Source organism: Anabas testudineus, chromosome 4 (genome assembly GCF_900324465.2).
Source record: "Anabas testudineus chromosome 4, fAnaTes1.2, whole genome shotgun sequence".
In the NCBI taxonomy this organism is placed as follows: Eukaryota; Metazoa; Chordata; class Actinopteri; order Anabantiformes; family Anabantidae; genus Anabas; species Anabas testudineus.
Window position 1 is genome coordinate 2,718,286 of NC_046613.1, and position 16,485 is coordinate 2,734,770.

General features: G+C 38.9%; 1 protein-coding gene across 2 annotated transcripts in view; it reads left to right on the forward strand.

Moving 5' to 3' along the window:
• Window positions 1-16,485, forward strand: part of LOC113152665 (inactive N-acetylated-alpha-linked acidic dipeptidase-like protein 2) — a 385,573-nt gene that overhangs the window by 190,440 nt on the left and 178,648 nt on the right. For both annotated transcript variants that reach the window (XM_026346045.1, XM_026346046.1), the window contains 2 exons: window positions 9,609-9,728; window positions 13,829-13,961. In XM_026346045.1, the coding sequence (XP_026201830.1) occupies window positions 9,609-9,728; window positions 13,829-13,961 (253 nt within the window). The remainder of the gene's footprint in view (window positions 1-9,608; window positions 9,729-13,828; window positions 13,962-16,485) is intronic.

The following is a 16,485-nucleotide window of genomic DNA, read 5'->3' on the forward strand; positions in this document are numbered from 1 at the left end:
GCAATGCAAACACTACCTAGATAGTTAGGGCTAACTACAACTGTACTCACCCTTGAATGTTCTCCCCTATATAGACAGCAGCTGGAGGCTGCTCAATGCTGCTTTCCATAAGTAGTACATTATGAGCTCCATTTGCGGCCAAGGCGTGTGTACTCTGCTGAGGCTTTTCCCAGAAGTAGCAGTGATGAGGTACGCTATTATTCCTCTCTCCTATCTCTCATCGTATTTTCATCATGGTCATATGGTTGTGTGTAGATCGTTGGTTGTTTGTGCACAGTACCCTGATTATCTTCCTCCCTATACATCCAACCACGTACTTTTTTTACTTTCTGTACTGACAGTCCTAAGATCTTCCACGTTTACCACCTTCCTTCACATGTGTAACCCTCTCCCCACACACACAACCTTAACCCTCACGCAACAGCCCCTGCTTCCAGTTATAAATAGCCTTTATTACAAACATGTTTTGCTCTGGAGAGCATACTGAATACATCAAGCAGGTTAACTGTATCTGTGTACGTGTTTGAAAGCTTGCAGGTACATTTATATGCATATGTACACTTGTGCATTTATAATCAAAGAGTAAATATTTAAAGGATTTGCCTCCCATGTGTAAACTATCACAGCCTTGTTGGAACAATCTACACTCCAAAATGTTAATGAATGATTAATTGTATCCCAACTGAATAAACACTATAATAACCTTATTAATCCAGAAGCTCTGCTTTTATTTGACTTGTTTTTAGGCTTCTTACATATGGGATTTTTATGATATAATAACATTTTTAAATACTGATTATTTTCTGTAATTAAGGTTAAATTCACTTATAGTATAGCCAGAGATGTAAAGTAGATCTCACTGCATTTACTGTACAGTTATTCAGTTTAAATAATGAGTTAGTGCCAGGTGTTAAATGAACAAGATGCTTCAGCTGCTTAATACTAAGCTCTATTAACAAGATCCATAATTAAGGTAATTGAGATTATTAAGACTAGTACTATATCATCATTCTTGTCTTCACCTAAATCGTGGTAGCTATTAATATGAACTCTGCTTCTTAAAGCATAACAGAGTTCTTGCACTTTCAAGAGAAACAGTTTTTCCTTTTTAATATGCAAACGTTAGCACAGCTCTAAAAACTAAAGGAATCATCTCCTTTATGAGGACATCCCTGAGTGTGATTCAGAATGTCTGCATGAGATGACATTCATGGGAATTGTTGATATAACGTAAAGGCTGGCATGACATGATGGCATAATTATAATTTATTTCAAAATGAAAGATTAGCACATGTATGTGTAATTTCAATGTTAATCACTTTTGTTGTTGTTTTGTGATGCTAACCATGTTTCCCTTTTCTGGACTCTAGACTGCAATTTCTGGACCAGTGGATGTCCAGACAGACTTGTGTGTTTTTTTTTTGTGCTTTTACTTAAATTCTGTACTATAGTAAAGTAATGTTCTGAGCCAGTGATTCTGACCTGCAGTTCAATGAGATGTATCTTTACTGCGTCACAGCTCAGATCATGGGGTAGTAAATTCTGACTCATGAATGCAATGCAATTTTCTTTTTCTTCTCCAACCCCCCCTGCAGGCCAAACCAACAGAGCCCCTTAGGGCTTATATAGTAGAAAAAAGTATTTAGGTGACGAAAAAGAAAAAAAAAAAAAAATTAAAGTGGTAGAAAATAATAGGTGACAATCACACACATTAAACAGGCTGGTGAATCTGACCATATACTTGTAGGATGTAAACCATGAGGTAGACACAGTACAGTGCACAGTGCTTTGCACATTGATAGTGTGTATGCATTATACATTCAAATACATTGTACGTTGATAACATATTATGCTAATATTTTAAAATTTCAAATATTACAGGAAGACAATGGTATGGTGGTTAGCATTTTCGCTTTACAGGTTCAATCCACCAGTGGTCCAGGTGCCCTTGTGGTGGCATTATGAAACAATTAGATTATGTGGTATCTGATTTTATTAGTGTTAGCGGTGCACTTTTGATTAAGCTTCCTCACACCTCCAGTGTAGCTTCCAGTTTGGAGACCTGAGGTGGCGTGCACCTATCCCACCCTCCTCCCCATCTAGTAACCTATTACTATTAACCTAGTATTTCTGAGTGAAAGACCTCCCACGCAGCCACAAAGTCACAATGTTGAATCAGCCTGCCGATCACCACTGTTCTGAATGTTATTGTGAGGATGTGCAATGCCGCCCAGGGAGGCTGCTCAAGTTGCCCATACCTAAATCCACTATTGCCTGTGATAAACTGGCAGGTGGCAACTCCCTCTCTCTCACCCAATTTTAGCTGAGATTGGCTCAAGCACCCCCGCAGAAATGGATTATACACTGGAATACTTTTTCAACATGCAAAGTACTGCACTACTTTACAGTTTTGGCTGTCGGCCAGTACATTTACAACACGTGTAAGTACAACATGTGGGTGGCTGTGCATCAATAGGTAGAGCAGTTGTCTGCCAATCACAGGATTGGTGGTTCGATTCCCGGTATGTCACATGCCAAAGTGTCCTTGGGCAAGATACTGAATCTCAAGTTGCCCCCGGTGAGTCAGGTGAGCTGCATAGCAGCTCTGCCATCAGTGTGTGTGTGTTTGTGTGAATGGGTGAATGAGATGCAGTGTAAAGCGCTTCAGCTAGGTAAAAAAGCGCAGGCCATTTACCATTTACAACAAAAGTACCCATGTAATAACTTAAACCTGCACCTTGCTTGATGGGTTTTTAAGATAAATCTGGAAAAGAGATTTATTGTTTTATTCTAGCTTTCTCACTTTCTTAAATTTTTATGCCTTTCTTAACAAATCAAGGTTTTCAACAAATCACTCTTTGGAATCACACTGAAAGTAGGACTTGAGAAATATTTGTATTTGTTACAGTGATAACAGAAGATAAGCAACACTGTAAGGTTAAAATCTCTAAATTGTCATTTGATAATGATTAATACCTGAAGGGGTGTTAACTTCACATCTCATGCTATTGATAACATAAGTGTCATAAGAGGTAAGTGTCTTACCTCAGGTAACTAGTGATAAAGTTTCTACGTGCAAACACATAACGCTATAATTAATAAATTCACAATGTTCACAATCACACAGTTTTTTACATCAATATTCAAACAATAGCCCATATGAGCACTGAAATAAGTTTTGGCTGTTGCTAAGAGACTCAATTCACAGTTCTCTCTTGTGCAAAAATATATTACAATATTTATTTCTAAAGCTTCAACTTTCTTAATTAGTCACATAAGGGATCTCTTCCAGAAATCAGGTCTGTTTAGTACAAAATCCCATTTATTTTTGCTCTCAACAGAGAAACATTGTCCAGGGAAATGAGGGAATTTTATAAAAGCACTTCAACTTTAATCAATTTATTACTAGTGGTACATGTTGAAGGTACTGTGCCAACAATCAGAGGTGTAAAAATTGCACACCCTCAATACTCAAGTAAGAGTGCAAGTACTTGCCCCCAAAATACTCCACTATAAGTTAATACAAGTAAAAGTACTAAATACAACCTCTAAATGTTACTTGACTGAATAGTGTGGTGGCAATCGACACCCTCCATGCGTCAGACTTGGGTTCAGATGTGATCTACCTCCAGTCAGGGTCCTTAGGCAAGACCTCTTTATGCTTACCCTGCATTTGCCTTGCACCTTGTAAGTCACTTAAGATAAAAGCATCTGTGCAAATTACTAAATGTAAATCTACAAAAATAACAGTAATCAACTAAGAAAACAGTGTAACTTAAACTATATTGAATTTAATGCAGGAGATAACATATTGTAATTGTAGCATTTTAGTCCAGTTTGATGAATTCTGAAAGCTGAAAATTAGGACTAAAATGTGTTGTTACCTGTGACACAAAAACAGCAGTCGGTAAGGGTGGAGCTGATATTAACCAGCTTATCTAGTGACAGGAAGGTCATTTATAAATTATACAGCATAATTTTATTAATATATAATGGATTTCATAAGACTGTAATTCTGCTAAAAGGAACTATAGTAACTAATGATGTTAAGATGAATGTAGTGGAGTAAAAGTAAAATAGTTGCCTCTAATTTGATGTGAAGCAAAAGTGGAAGTACACCAGTAAGGTACAAGTACTGTAAAATTGTAATTAAGTAAGATACTTGAAATAAATGTCTCTTTACTTACTTAGCACCTCTGCACATAATAATGATGTGGAAAAGTTTCTCAGTCAATGGCATGCCTCTCTGTGGTGAACGTTCAGTAGTATCCCATTTTCCACCTTATTTTATGCCCCCTATAAAACATAATGCTACCCAGTTTTGGGAAGCATGCCATATTAATATGAATCCATTTGTCAAATATTATAGCTCATGTATAATATCCAATAAATAGGCAATATGACACATAATAATATATAAGGCCCTACTGTATAGTGGATTTAAACTGCTGTAATTAAGAGAGAGAGTGAGATATCCTTCACGACAATTAAGCAGGTGACATCCAGGCAGAAAACTTTTATTGTGTTCCGTGTAAAAGTTTTGGTCCGACCTCACTGAGGACCTTTGAGTTGTGTGCATTATCTTTACGAAGCACTGCAACAATCACAGTTTTATTTACTACTGTTGAAGTGATTGGTTCTGACAGACTCATTATTGCAGCAAAGCTTCATTTTCCCCACTGCAAAAAAAAAAAAAGAAGTGACAAGGGCATTACTCTCTGCAGAGACAACACGAGTTCTCTGCATTACACACAACGTGTCACAATGTTACTGTTAAAACCGTCCCATTTAATGAGCTCTTTGTCGTCAAGTGTTCCAGCGAGCTCATCGCAACGCTGTTTTAAAAGCTGCTAACTCACATTAGAGCCATTAATTAGCATGGCTCTCAAAGTTCCATTTTCCACTAATGAAACAAATGCTGAATGATAATAGATACAGTGAATATTTCTAATTTGATAGGGTTAAAATTCAAATCACAGAAAAAAACTATTGGATGCTGACAGAGTTGATCAAGATATGTAGTGTAGATGCACATTTGTCTTTATTGCAAGGATTAATCATCACAGCGTCAGACACACAGAGGCCATTTATGTTGTTAATTTCATTTTCACACTGAGATGAAATGATATCGAAGGAAAAAAAAAGACAGAGGGTAGGAAGAGAGATGGGTCAAATTGAGGCAGCACCATCCCAGTGCATATACAGATTCTTCTGTATTTCAATTTGCTGTGTCTTGTACCGCTCCATGGTCTGCAGTTTAAATGGAGGACTTTTATGATGCAAATGCAGGCGGGAGCGATAAATCTCTCTCTCACTCTCCTCTCCTGGGCTCTCCTGACGCAAAAAGGTGTGCTTTCTTTCGCTCTATCTCTCTCCCTCTCTCTCTCTCTCTTTCTTGCTCACTTGCATATTCGGGCGCTCGCCTGCACTCGCCACTGCAGCATCGTGTTACATTCGCCCCCAGGCCACATGAAAAATGAATCAGGTCCAGGTGATGCAGTGAGAAAGTGGGGATTTGGGGTGTGGGAGATAGCGAGAGAAGTGAGAGAGAAGGAGCCCCTCACCCCCCACCTCCGCCACCCAGAAAAAAAAGTAATGCTTTGACCTTCCTAAACAACTTCTAGGTCGCTTTAATTTGGGAGATGATGACACTCGTTCAGTCACAGAGACACATGTGCACCCACACACAAACGTGCACAAACACACACTTGAACAAAGTAATTCCAGTGTTCCATAATCAGATCCTATTGTACTGCTATTCTATTGACTAAAAGACTATATTAGCAATGACTTACACGCACACTGGCAATTCAAACTATAATTAAACTATATAATGTTTTTATAATGCGATAACTTTTGTCAAATTGCAATATTTTAATTGCTGTTTTTTTGTGTGAACTGAAGGGCATGACATCAATTGGAATTTTGTCAAAGCCTCTGTCAATATGAGACCTGATATTGGGTGCCTGAATTATTCTATAAAATACTTCATAATTTCATTCATATTTGGTTTACAGAATAACAACATTTATTTTTTTCCACTATTAGTCCACTGTTTTGTTCAATTAACAAACAACCTCTGTTGAAAAAGGCTGAGTTAAAAGAATCCTGATTTGAATTGGACATACCTAGTGTGGATGTGTTTTCATCACCTTCTTTGGGTCATATAATGTCATTCAAAGCCCGATTTCAGTTGATCAGAGCTACTAGGTCTACTACTAGGTTCTACTACTGGCTTCACCTGTCAGTAAGCTCAGTGAATTAAAGTGATGACCATTGTCATGTGTTTATCATGCAGCCATGCACTCCAACCCCAACCTGCGCAGACTTTGTTGCTTTCAGGTTACATCACCAACTGCAGCTCTTGTTTTGGTCATATTTACTACGACCACTAGATGTTGCCTTATACAAATTAACAAAGACCTACTGGTCTACTGGTAGGTAGTGAGAGCCTTACTGAATCATAACTATCGGCATGATAATTACTCATCCATCATTCAATGACTTCATTAATCGGCTGTTTTTCATAGATCTGCCCTTTCTGATAATCACCCAAGCCTTTGAAATGCCACACCCTCATGTAAAGAGGCTTTTGGTCATGAATTTTCCTTTTAGCTCTTTTCAATTAACAGGAATTGCATGCTAAGACAGAATCAGTGGGGTTTTCCATGGGCTACAGATCTGTCATTGAGCCACATCATTAGATACTACTAGAGGTTTGTGCGCATCGAGGCTTTCAGAATGAGGCTAAAGCCAACCACAAGAACAAGTGCTACAGTGTATCTGCACAAGCATTGTTCCTGACTTTGTGAGCCTTAGCCTTAGCGCTGAACTTAGGATGTCATTAAGATAAGATAAAGCTTTATTGTCATTTTACAGTCACACTTGGTACAACAGTACAACGAAATTGCAAACTGTCCCACATTGGTGCAAGGAGAGAGTAGAAAACAACATAATAATAATAAAACAGCTTACAATTACCTTTCATACAAAAAGTATTTAAATATATATACATATATATATATATATATATATATATATATATATATATATATATATATATATATATATATATATATATATATATATATATATATATATATATATATATATATATATATATATATATATATATATATATATATATATACACAATTATATATACAAATATACACATGCACACCAGCTGTATATACAGAATATACAATCTACATTCTTCTAGAAAAACTAAACCAGATGTGTGTGTGTGTTCATGAGGGCTATTGCTTTATTGTAGAAACTGTCTCTGAGTCTGTTGGTCCGTGACCTCAGCACCCTGAGTCTTTTTCCAGAGGGCAACCATTTAAACACCCTGTGTCCTGGGTGTGTGCAGTCTTTCAGGATGTTGCGTGCCCTCCTAAGACATCAGGTGCTGTAGAGGTCCTTCAGTGAGGGAAGAGGGTAGCCAATGATCTTTTGGCCAGTGTTTATGAGCCTTTGTAGAACCTTCTTGTGTGCCATGGTGCAGCTTGAAAACCACACGGAGATGCAGTATGTTAGCACACTCTCAATGGAGCAACGGTAGAAGGCAACCAGCAGCTCTCTCTTCAGGTTGACTCTCCTGAGGATCCTCAGGAAGTGAAGACGCTGTTTGGCCTTTTTCATTACCTCTGCGGTGTTGGAGCTCCATTGGAGGTCTTCATCTATGTGCACACCAAGGTACTTGAAGCTTGGCACCCTCTTCACACACTCCCCATTAATGACAATGGACTGCAGATCTGACTTCTTCCTCCTGAAGTCCACGATCACTTCTTTTGTTTTTGAGGTGTTTAGGACCAAGTTGTTGTCTTCACACCACCCCACCAGCCTCTGGATCTCATCCCTGTATGCCGTTTCATCACCGCCAGAGATGAGCCCCACCACAGTTGTGTCATCGGCAAACTTAATGACAACATTGTCTGGGTGTGTGCTGACACAGTCATACGTGTACAGGGTGTACAGCAGAGGACTCAGCACACAGCCTTGTGGGGAACCGGTGTTTAGTCTCAGGGCTGTGGAGAGATGAGGACCCACTCTGACTCTCTGTACTCTGTCAGAGAGAAAGTCTCTGATCCAACAGCAAGTGGTGGGAGGAAGTCCAATGTCCAACAATTTTGCTGACAGTCTGTACGGTATTATTGTGTTAAAGGCAGAGCTAAAGTCGACGAAGAGCAGCCTAGCATAACATCCTTGTGTTTCCAGGTGTGAAATGGTGGTGTGCAGCGCTGTGACGACGGCGTCCTCTGTCGATCTGTTAGCTCTGTATGCAAACTGTAGTGGGTCGAGTGTGGGTGGGAGGTAGGACATGATGTGACGTCGGACCAGTTTCTCAAAACACTTCATTATGACAGGTGTCAGAGCTACTGGTCGGTAGTCATTGAGGCTGCTGATGGAGGTCTTTTTAGGCAGTGGGACGATTGTGGCTGACTTCAGGCATTGTGGGATGTAGGACTGAGACAGTGAGGAGTTGAAAATGTTGGTGAAGACCCCAGCCAGCTGGTTTGCACACTCCCTGAGGACCTTCCCAGTCACACCGTCCGGTCCCGCAGCCTTCCTGGGGTTCACTGCCCTCAGCATACACCGCACTTCATGCTCCTGCACTGTGAGACTGAAGCTGCTGCAGTCTGAAGTATGGGCTTCAGCTGTCCCAGGTCTGTCCACCTCGAAGCGCGCAAAGAAGTGGTTTAACTCCTCTGCGAGCACAACATCACCCACAGCCGTCATGGTGTTGCAGGACTTGTGGTTGGTTAGGTGCTGGACCCCCCGCCACACCTGTCGTGTGTTGTTGTCTCTGAAGTGGTCCTCAATCCTCTTCTTATAAGCTGCCTTGGCCTCTCTGATGCCTCTTTTAAGGTTAGCCCTGGCTGCACTGTATTGCGCTTTGTCACCATATCTGAAGGCAACATCACGTTGCTTCAGCAGGACCTGGACCTCTTTAGTCATCCAGGGTTTCCGATTGGAGTACACCCGGTGACGTTTGACCACGGTGACGTTGTCAACGCAGAAGTTGATGTAAGAGAGCACAGATGTAGTATGCTCCTCTAGGTCCTGGTGTGCGAACACATTCCAGTCTGTCTCCTCAAAGCAGTCCTGCAGCTGTTGTGAAGCGCCCTCCGGCCATGTCTTTACAGTCTTTGTCACTGGTTATTAGCTTGTAATAGCGTTAACTTTTACCTCTCTACTCATCATGGGATCTATGATGGGATCAGTCACACTGCAGTTAGATCAGATATCATAGATATCATAGATATCATAGATATCAAGCCACATTGCAAAATAAGGTCATGCATGAATTATGGACAAGCCAGTGAACACAGAGCCAACTGGTGCATCTAGAGACATAAAGGTCACCTGACATTTGGATGGTGTTCCAAACATTATGGAGAAATGTTTATTGAGTTGTTACATTTAGTCATTTGGCAGGCACTTTTATCCAAAGCAACTTGCAAGTGAGATACAAGGGGGGGCAGGATTAGTGTAGTGTAGTGTAGACTCCTACTGGAGGCAGGCCTCAGCTGGGGTTCAATCTACACTAACCAGGGATTGGTAACTGCTAACTCCTCAACCTCTACGCTGTTTCTATTCACCAGGGAGAGGTGGTGGATGTCCAGTACGGCAGCGTGGATGACCTGAGAAGAGCCAACCACAGCCTGAATCTCACCAACCAGATAGCTTTGGTTAAGCTTGGCCAGGCACCTTTGCTGTACAAGGTAAGATCAATTCAAAGCTCTGCAACATGTGTTCTGCTCTGCTGATGAGGGAATCACACATATCATTTAACGCTTTACTTGAGATTTACATGATACTCTAATCCTGCAGCAGGAAAAAAAAATTCACCCAGGCTGAGAAATGGGATCATTGTGATTATTAAGTTTCCATTATGATAGTAGTAGTGGTAGTTTAATATACTTGCATCCAGATATAGCCCAGTGTCCTTTAAAGAAACTAAATTCAGATACACATTAATTTTATGCTAATGTATTTGGCTCAAGTCAAGCAATGCTAATTCTTTGTATTATTTTTGCTATAGATTTATCACACCTGACTGCTGTATGTGCCCCTCTTTGGTACAAAGATCTCTGAATCCATTCGCCTTAATAAGAAACAACATTTACAAAACAATCATTTATTAGGCTCCCTTCTCCTTCAATATGTGGCACTTTCACCTGAAAGCAGTTTTCCTACAATTAAAAGATGACAGGTAACACATAAATCCCAATCCAGTTTGTTAAAGCATAAACATCGACTTATGTGTTAATTACTGATGCATTCATCTTCTGACAAAGCTGAGTACAAACTGTGAGAGGACTTAGTAATGGACATGTGACACAAATGTATTCATGTATAAATTATAAATGAGTACATAGACACATTTTAATGTCAAATTAGATGTGATGCTGTACTATTATGTACTATATTCTCATACTAGAAACAAGGATTTAACTTCCCCAACCATTTAGGTTCTGCGAAAGCGATGCATAGCCTAGACTCATAAATGACTGTCATGAATGTCATTGTCATACATCAAAGTTTGTTCTTAGACATGGAAACAACAGCATCACTCAGTCTCCATTAGTCACTTGGCCTCTAGCATTATCATTTATTTTTTCACTAAAATCTAAATTTTACTTTTACTAATTTAAGCAATCTGAGCCCTGAATCTACAAGAAAATCATCCAATGCTTGTTTGTTTGTTTTTTCTTTCTTTCTTTCCCCAGCTATTTCCTATACTTTATTCACTTACTTTATGATTTCTGAATGTGAAGCTGGTGAAAAATGGGGCAGTAATGAACTGAAACGGGAGTAAATGGAGGTTACCAAAACAAGGGGAGGAAATGTTTAAAGAGGGGTCACCATACTCCATTTAAATTTACAGTTAGACTTTTAAAAATCCATTATAGCAGACTGCAACTGCTGTCACATGGGACCCCTCCAGCAACAGGCTGCTGACCCATTTTCCCTCCTCACCCACAGTTTGTGACAAATTTGATCATGTGTGCTTCATAATGTCAGTATGTGTCAGCGGCTGAGAGAAATGATCGCCCTTTACATATAAGTGGGGGAGAATGATTGATGAGCCTTGTGCTCTCACTAATGAGTGTGTGACGGTGACTGCAGGCCCAGTGTTACACATACAGCTAGATTCATATTTGATGCATGCACAGGGAACACATGTTTTCTGCATGTTTGCTTAACTCGCTTGGTAGCAGCTATTTTAGTATTCATGATAAAAGCTTATAGCGGATTTCTGGAGCTGTTGCCAACTGGACCCCCTTCTGGTTCAATTGTAGGAAGTTCAGTTGAGTCCAAAACCCTTTCAAGTGCTTTGTCTATTTACACTACACTTCAAAATGCCTTAAAGGTGCTCTTGTGTGTGTTTTACATATGGAACCGGCTTTAACGGTGTGACATTTAATGTGACATACAACGCACACGTCAGATATACATTACCTTTAAAACATTACTCATGAATAAACAGTCAAACTCGTCTGCCTCTGACTCTACTTTTTAAGGCAGCTTACAAGGGGGTAATTAACCTGGAAGTGACCGAGAATCGTCACAGACTGATAGCTAAATTGCTAAAATTAATTTACTCAAGCAAAAGTACTGTTACTATGGTAAAACTTTATTGTGGATGTAACTGAAACTAAAACTGAAAAATCCTTTCCTGGTGCGTTACTTCCTATTGCTTAACTCATGGAGTGTATTTATTTATATTTATTTAACAGAATTGATTTAAATCATAGTGAAATAAAATGCAAACAGTAAAAACATTCTTTTAAAATACAAAAATCAAAAATGTATGAATACACAATAAAAGTACTCTGGAACAGAATTTGGTACTTTCATACCTGATAGTTATTCATAAACACAAAAAAGGTGCTTTGGGTTTTGACTCTGGTTATATGTAACACTCTTTTCCCTTTGGTACAGTTCATTCATAAAAACAAAGTATTGATTCTTGCTTCGTCTTCAGTGAGATACTTTGCTAAATGTTGTTTGTAATTAATGTTTTTTTGTAGACATATTCACATACATTTAATACATACTGTAAATTTACTTTATTGAATGTCAGTCTAGTGTGCTAAAGTTTTCCCATACATAGTGTGTCTTTGTGTGTGTGCGCGTGTGCGAGTGTGTGTAGTGTCCCTGCCTGTTTTCCAGTGAAGGACAGAGTTGTAATGAGAGGAGAATGACCGTGACTGGTGTCACATATTCAATAAAATAGTCATCTACACTCATAAAAAACAAGGACGCTACATCTCCCATGGACAACAATAAAGTACCTGCTCTGCACAGTGGCAGCTGCGGTGCACTTCCTCCCACCGAGACACACAGCGGCGTCGGCTACAGAAACTGCAACATAGCATAACCTTTGATCATCATGAAGAAAAGAACTTAAAAAACATCATTGATGAGATGTCACTTCAGTATTTTTAAGTTCACCTTCTCTCTGATGGATATTTGGCAATGTGTTTTCAACATACTGTACTGCGAGCTGTGTTGGTGATAGACACTGTTTGATGGACAAGTGATCTCTGAAAAGTGCAGTGCAATAATACCACAGAAATGACACAGAGTGGTAAACTAACACAGATATTGTCTAATGTATTTACTTCCTGCACACAGTACATATAGGAAGTAAGGATGACTCTAAAGAAGCTTCACAAATGTGCAGCTACTGCATACTCATATACTGACCCTGAAGGTACCCTTTTGCTTCTGCAAAGGGATATTTTAGGTGTCTAAGGCCTTGACAAAGCATCATTATTCAATGCTGGATACTGGATATTTAGTAGTCTGGAACTTACATAGTCACTTTGCCAAAAAATATATTTAAAATAGGACGAAAATAATGAATTCTTCCATCATGATAGATTATATTTCATATAGTAACTTTTTTTATTAATGAAAGATTATCAGGGAAATGATTTATGCTAGATGGAAATGTGTTTTCTGTTAATATGGAAACTACTTGCCCACTCAGTATTCTTAATTTAATTGATGCCAATATCATTTAACAATCTCTTTGGTCATTGTCCTTGTCTGCAAAGGCCCCCTAGCACCCACAGATACTTTCTTATGCTGATATCTACTGTTGTATCTGACCAAGGCTCTGAAGGCCGACACATTTATATGTATAGTTTTAAAATATGACACATTGCCAAAAACTGTAGAATATTCACCTACTGTAACATGTTGTAGTTGTATTCTACTCACCCTGATCAAGGCCACACTGTCAGCTTCTCACATTAAAATGTATCCAGTCATAAAACAATATGAATCCCCTACCAAGAATAACAGAATGTTGACTTTGGAAGCGTTAACCACTTGTCTCCAATCCCTTTATTTGACAGTTTACACTGACAGCGCATTGAAGTGTAGATCACATGCAGCATTTGCAATTACAATAAGTCTAATACAGACCTTAGACATAATGATGACACAAGCAATGCAAGTGAAACCAAAACAAGTGTGTATTTAAATGGAGCAGTGCATTAAGATCTTAAGTACAAAATCTCTATAATATGAATTAATTTATTTTTATAAATATACATTTCCATAGCCGCTCCAACCATTTTATGTCTGCTTTTGCCATAAAAAGAAACACTCACACAGACTTATCATCCAACTCTGTGGGGTGTCGTGCAGCTCTTTGGTTCTCTTCCCCACTCATTTATTTTTCAGTCTGACGCTTTCACCCCTCACTAAAGAGCATGAAATATTTTTGCACACATTTTGGTGCATTTGCACAAATATGAATGTGACATCTTTTTCTCATGATTGCATCTTTTGTGTGTGTATCCAGCTATCCCTGCTCTCTGAGCTGGGTTTTGGTGGTGTACTGCTCTACATTGACCCATGTGATGCTCCCTCTGGTCACCACACTTCGCATCAAGCTTTCAGAGTCACTCTCAACCCTGGGGGAAATCCTGCCAATGGTGAGTAACTGCATTTCAGTTAAGGTTGGATTTAGGTTGCTATTTGCACTTGCTATATACAGTACAGTATATGGATTTTGCGTGTGTGTGTGCTTCTGGTTAAAAATAAATAGGCATACAAAAAATATATGTGCTGTATGTATTTTTATTTTTCTCTGAGCCATATTTTTATGCTTAACTACACAAACTCTACATAACTAGTTTCAATCTAAAGAGATCTTATAATCCTTTTGTATCCATTTTTGTTTCCTTTTCTATTTATTCTGTCAACTAAGATGCTTTGATCCTCCTCCATTGTTATGACATGTCCTAAGTTGTTCAACTCAAAATTGGTTGTTAAGGCCAGGTAGCCAGCTAGCATGGACAGGTTGCTATAGTAACTAATTGTCACTGTAGCAATTGCAATGGGAAGTGTTAGACATTTGACTCATCCAAAGTCAGATCCTGTCCCATTCTGCTTTATGCGGTCAATCATCAAACAACAGGCTACAATAAAATAAATTAAACATTAAATGAATGATTAATTTCATACATCATAATGTATTTAATTAATGGCTACTAAAAATGACCTAACAAAGTAACTAAAAGTTTAAACACTAAAGGACATCATCTACCAACTCCTGTCCTGTGTGTTTTCCAACCATCCCTGTCCTACCCACTACTGATTACCTGGATCAGGTGTGTTCAATCAGAAACTGGAAGATACCATCTCAAATGAAGGTGGAGTGGAGGCAGACAAAGTAATTTGGTATCTTCCATGCTATTGATTGACTGAACACACCTGTTAATGTTAATCTGTAGTAGGTATTGTAGTGCAGGGATAACTTGAAAACAAGCAATAAATGGGTCCTTGAGGATCAGAACCATTTCCCCAAGCCATGGCTGTTCACCAATATTGCTACATTTATTCCATGTAGGCTTAAGGCGTAAGGCTGAGGGTGGAGCGATTTCCATAATAACGCAAGAGTGTTGCAGTAATCCAAAACTGTCATAATGATGTTGTCGTGCTAAGTATCTCACTTACTAAACTTAACAGCTTAGCTAACTACCATAGGGCATTAACATGTTACATGTAACATATTGCTACATATTTCGGGTTGTTCATTTACAAGTGAATTTAGATGTAAACACACAGCATGTATTTTTTTAGGAATATTAGTACATATATTCTTCCTACTTGGACTTGGCCTACTTTGAACTTGCTGGTGATGCATTCTTTTTATCTTGTTTTTTCTGGCAAGTGGGAAATGGGCAAGTGGGTCAGGAAAAACCAAAAATTGCCAGTGGGACGTTGACATCAATAAAGATTGTAATTGTAATAATTGTTTAAAACAACATTATATGAGTTAAGTCTAACATAATGGACACATTTTTCTACACTATGGCATTAGAAAACAGTTAGTATGTCTATAGATAACTGGGGATTACGTGTAATTTTTAAAATATTACTATGATGATGTAAGGACTCTCACAGAATAATTAGTGGTGCTCTGATAAAATAACCTCTAATAAAAGATCATTTTAAGTACTAAATCACATTTTCTACCTTGGCCTCAGGCAGAGGACGTTACATTTCTGTGTCTCTGTGACTCTCTTCTACTGTATTTAAATCACCTTCCCAAGATGGATGACCTCTCCGACCCTCAGTCTTGTCCCCACTTCCTGTTTTTCTGCCCGGTCTGGCCAATAGGGACGTGTCATTACCACTGAAGTATCTTTAGTCCTTGTAAGAGTCCCAGTACCACAGTAGCAAGACCCAGCAGAGCCCCACCAGATGTCTGGACTGCTGTGTGAACATGTGTGCGAGTATGTGTGTATGAACGAGTGTATGTGTGTGTGTTGGTGTGCATTTAAGTAGAAGAGAGAGACAGATGCTGGCCGTCTGGTCTCTCACCAACTGCAATGCTCTTAGGTCCCTGGTGCTAATACAGCTCAGAAGAACAGAAGATGTGAAAGGACACCTCATTACTCAAATCAACCACACTTTATTCAGCTGCCACACTGGCTAGGTTAAACCTCTGTTTTTGTATTACCAAAAGGCATCCAGTAAAGATGTAAAAACATTTCTTACCATAATGTTCTACCCAGTTAGCCTAATTTAGTTAGGATAGTGTAGTTTATGTTTGACTTAACTATTCAATATATTTTAGGTTTTGAATGAAACAGGAAATTATCAGTGTGATTTAAACACTATACTTTTATAAAACTTCAAAATAAGGTGCAAATATTGAACATTTCTGTGAGTCAGCTAAAGGAATACAGTCTACCAATGCGAAAGCTGAGTTCATTCAAAAAATTGTGTTACTTTGTTGGGAATTGTTCATAGGATTCTACCATTTTGAATCATGTTTAACAGCAGCTTCTTCCCCTTCACATTCAGAATTAGACTTGTCATCTTATATTGTGTCTCCAGGGCATAGATCATTTGTATTATTCATTAGGTAGTATTCAGATTGGCTGGAGGCGTGGCCCCTACATTAACCCTCAGGTGGACCAGGTAAGTGGTAATGAATAATGCTAATTG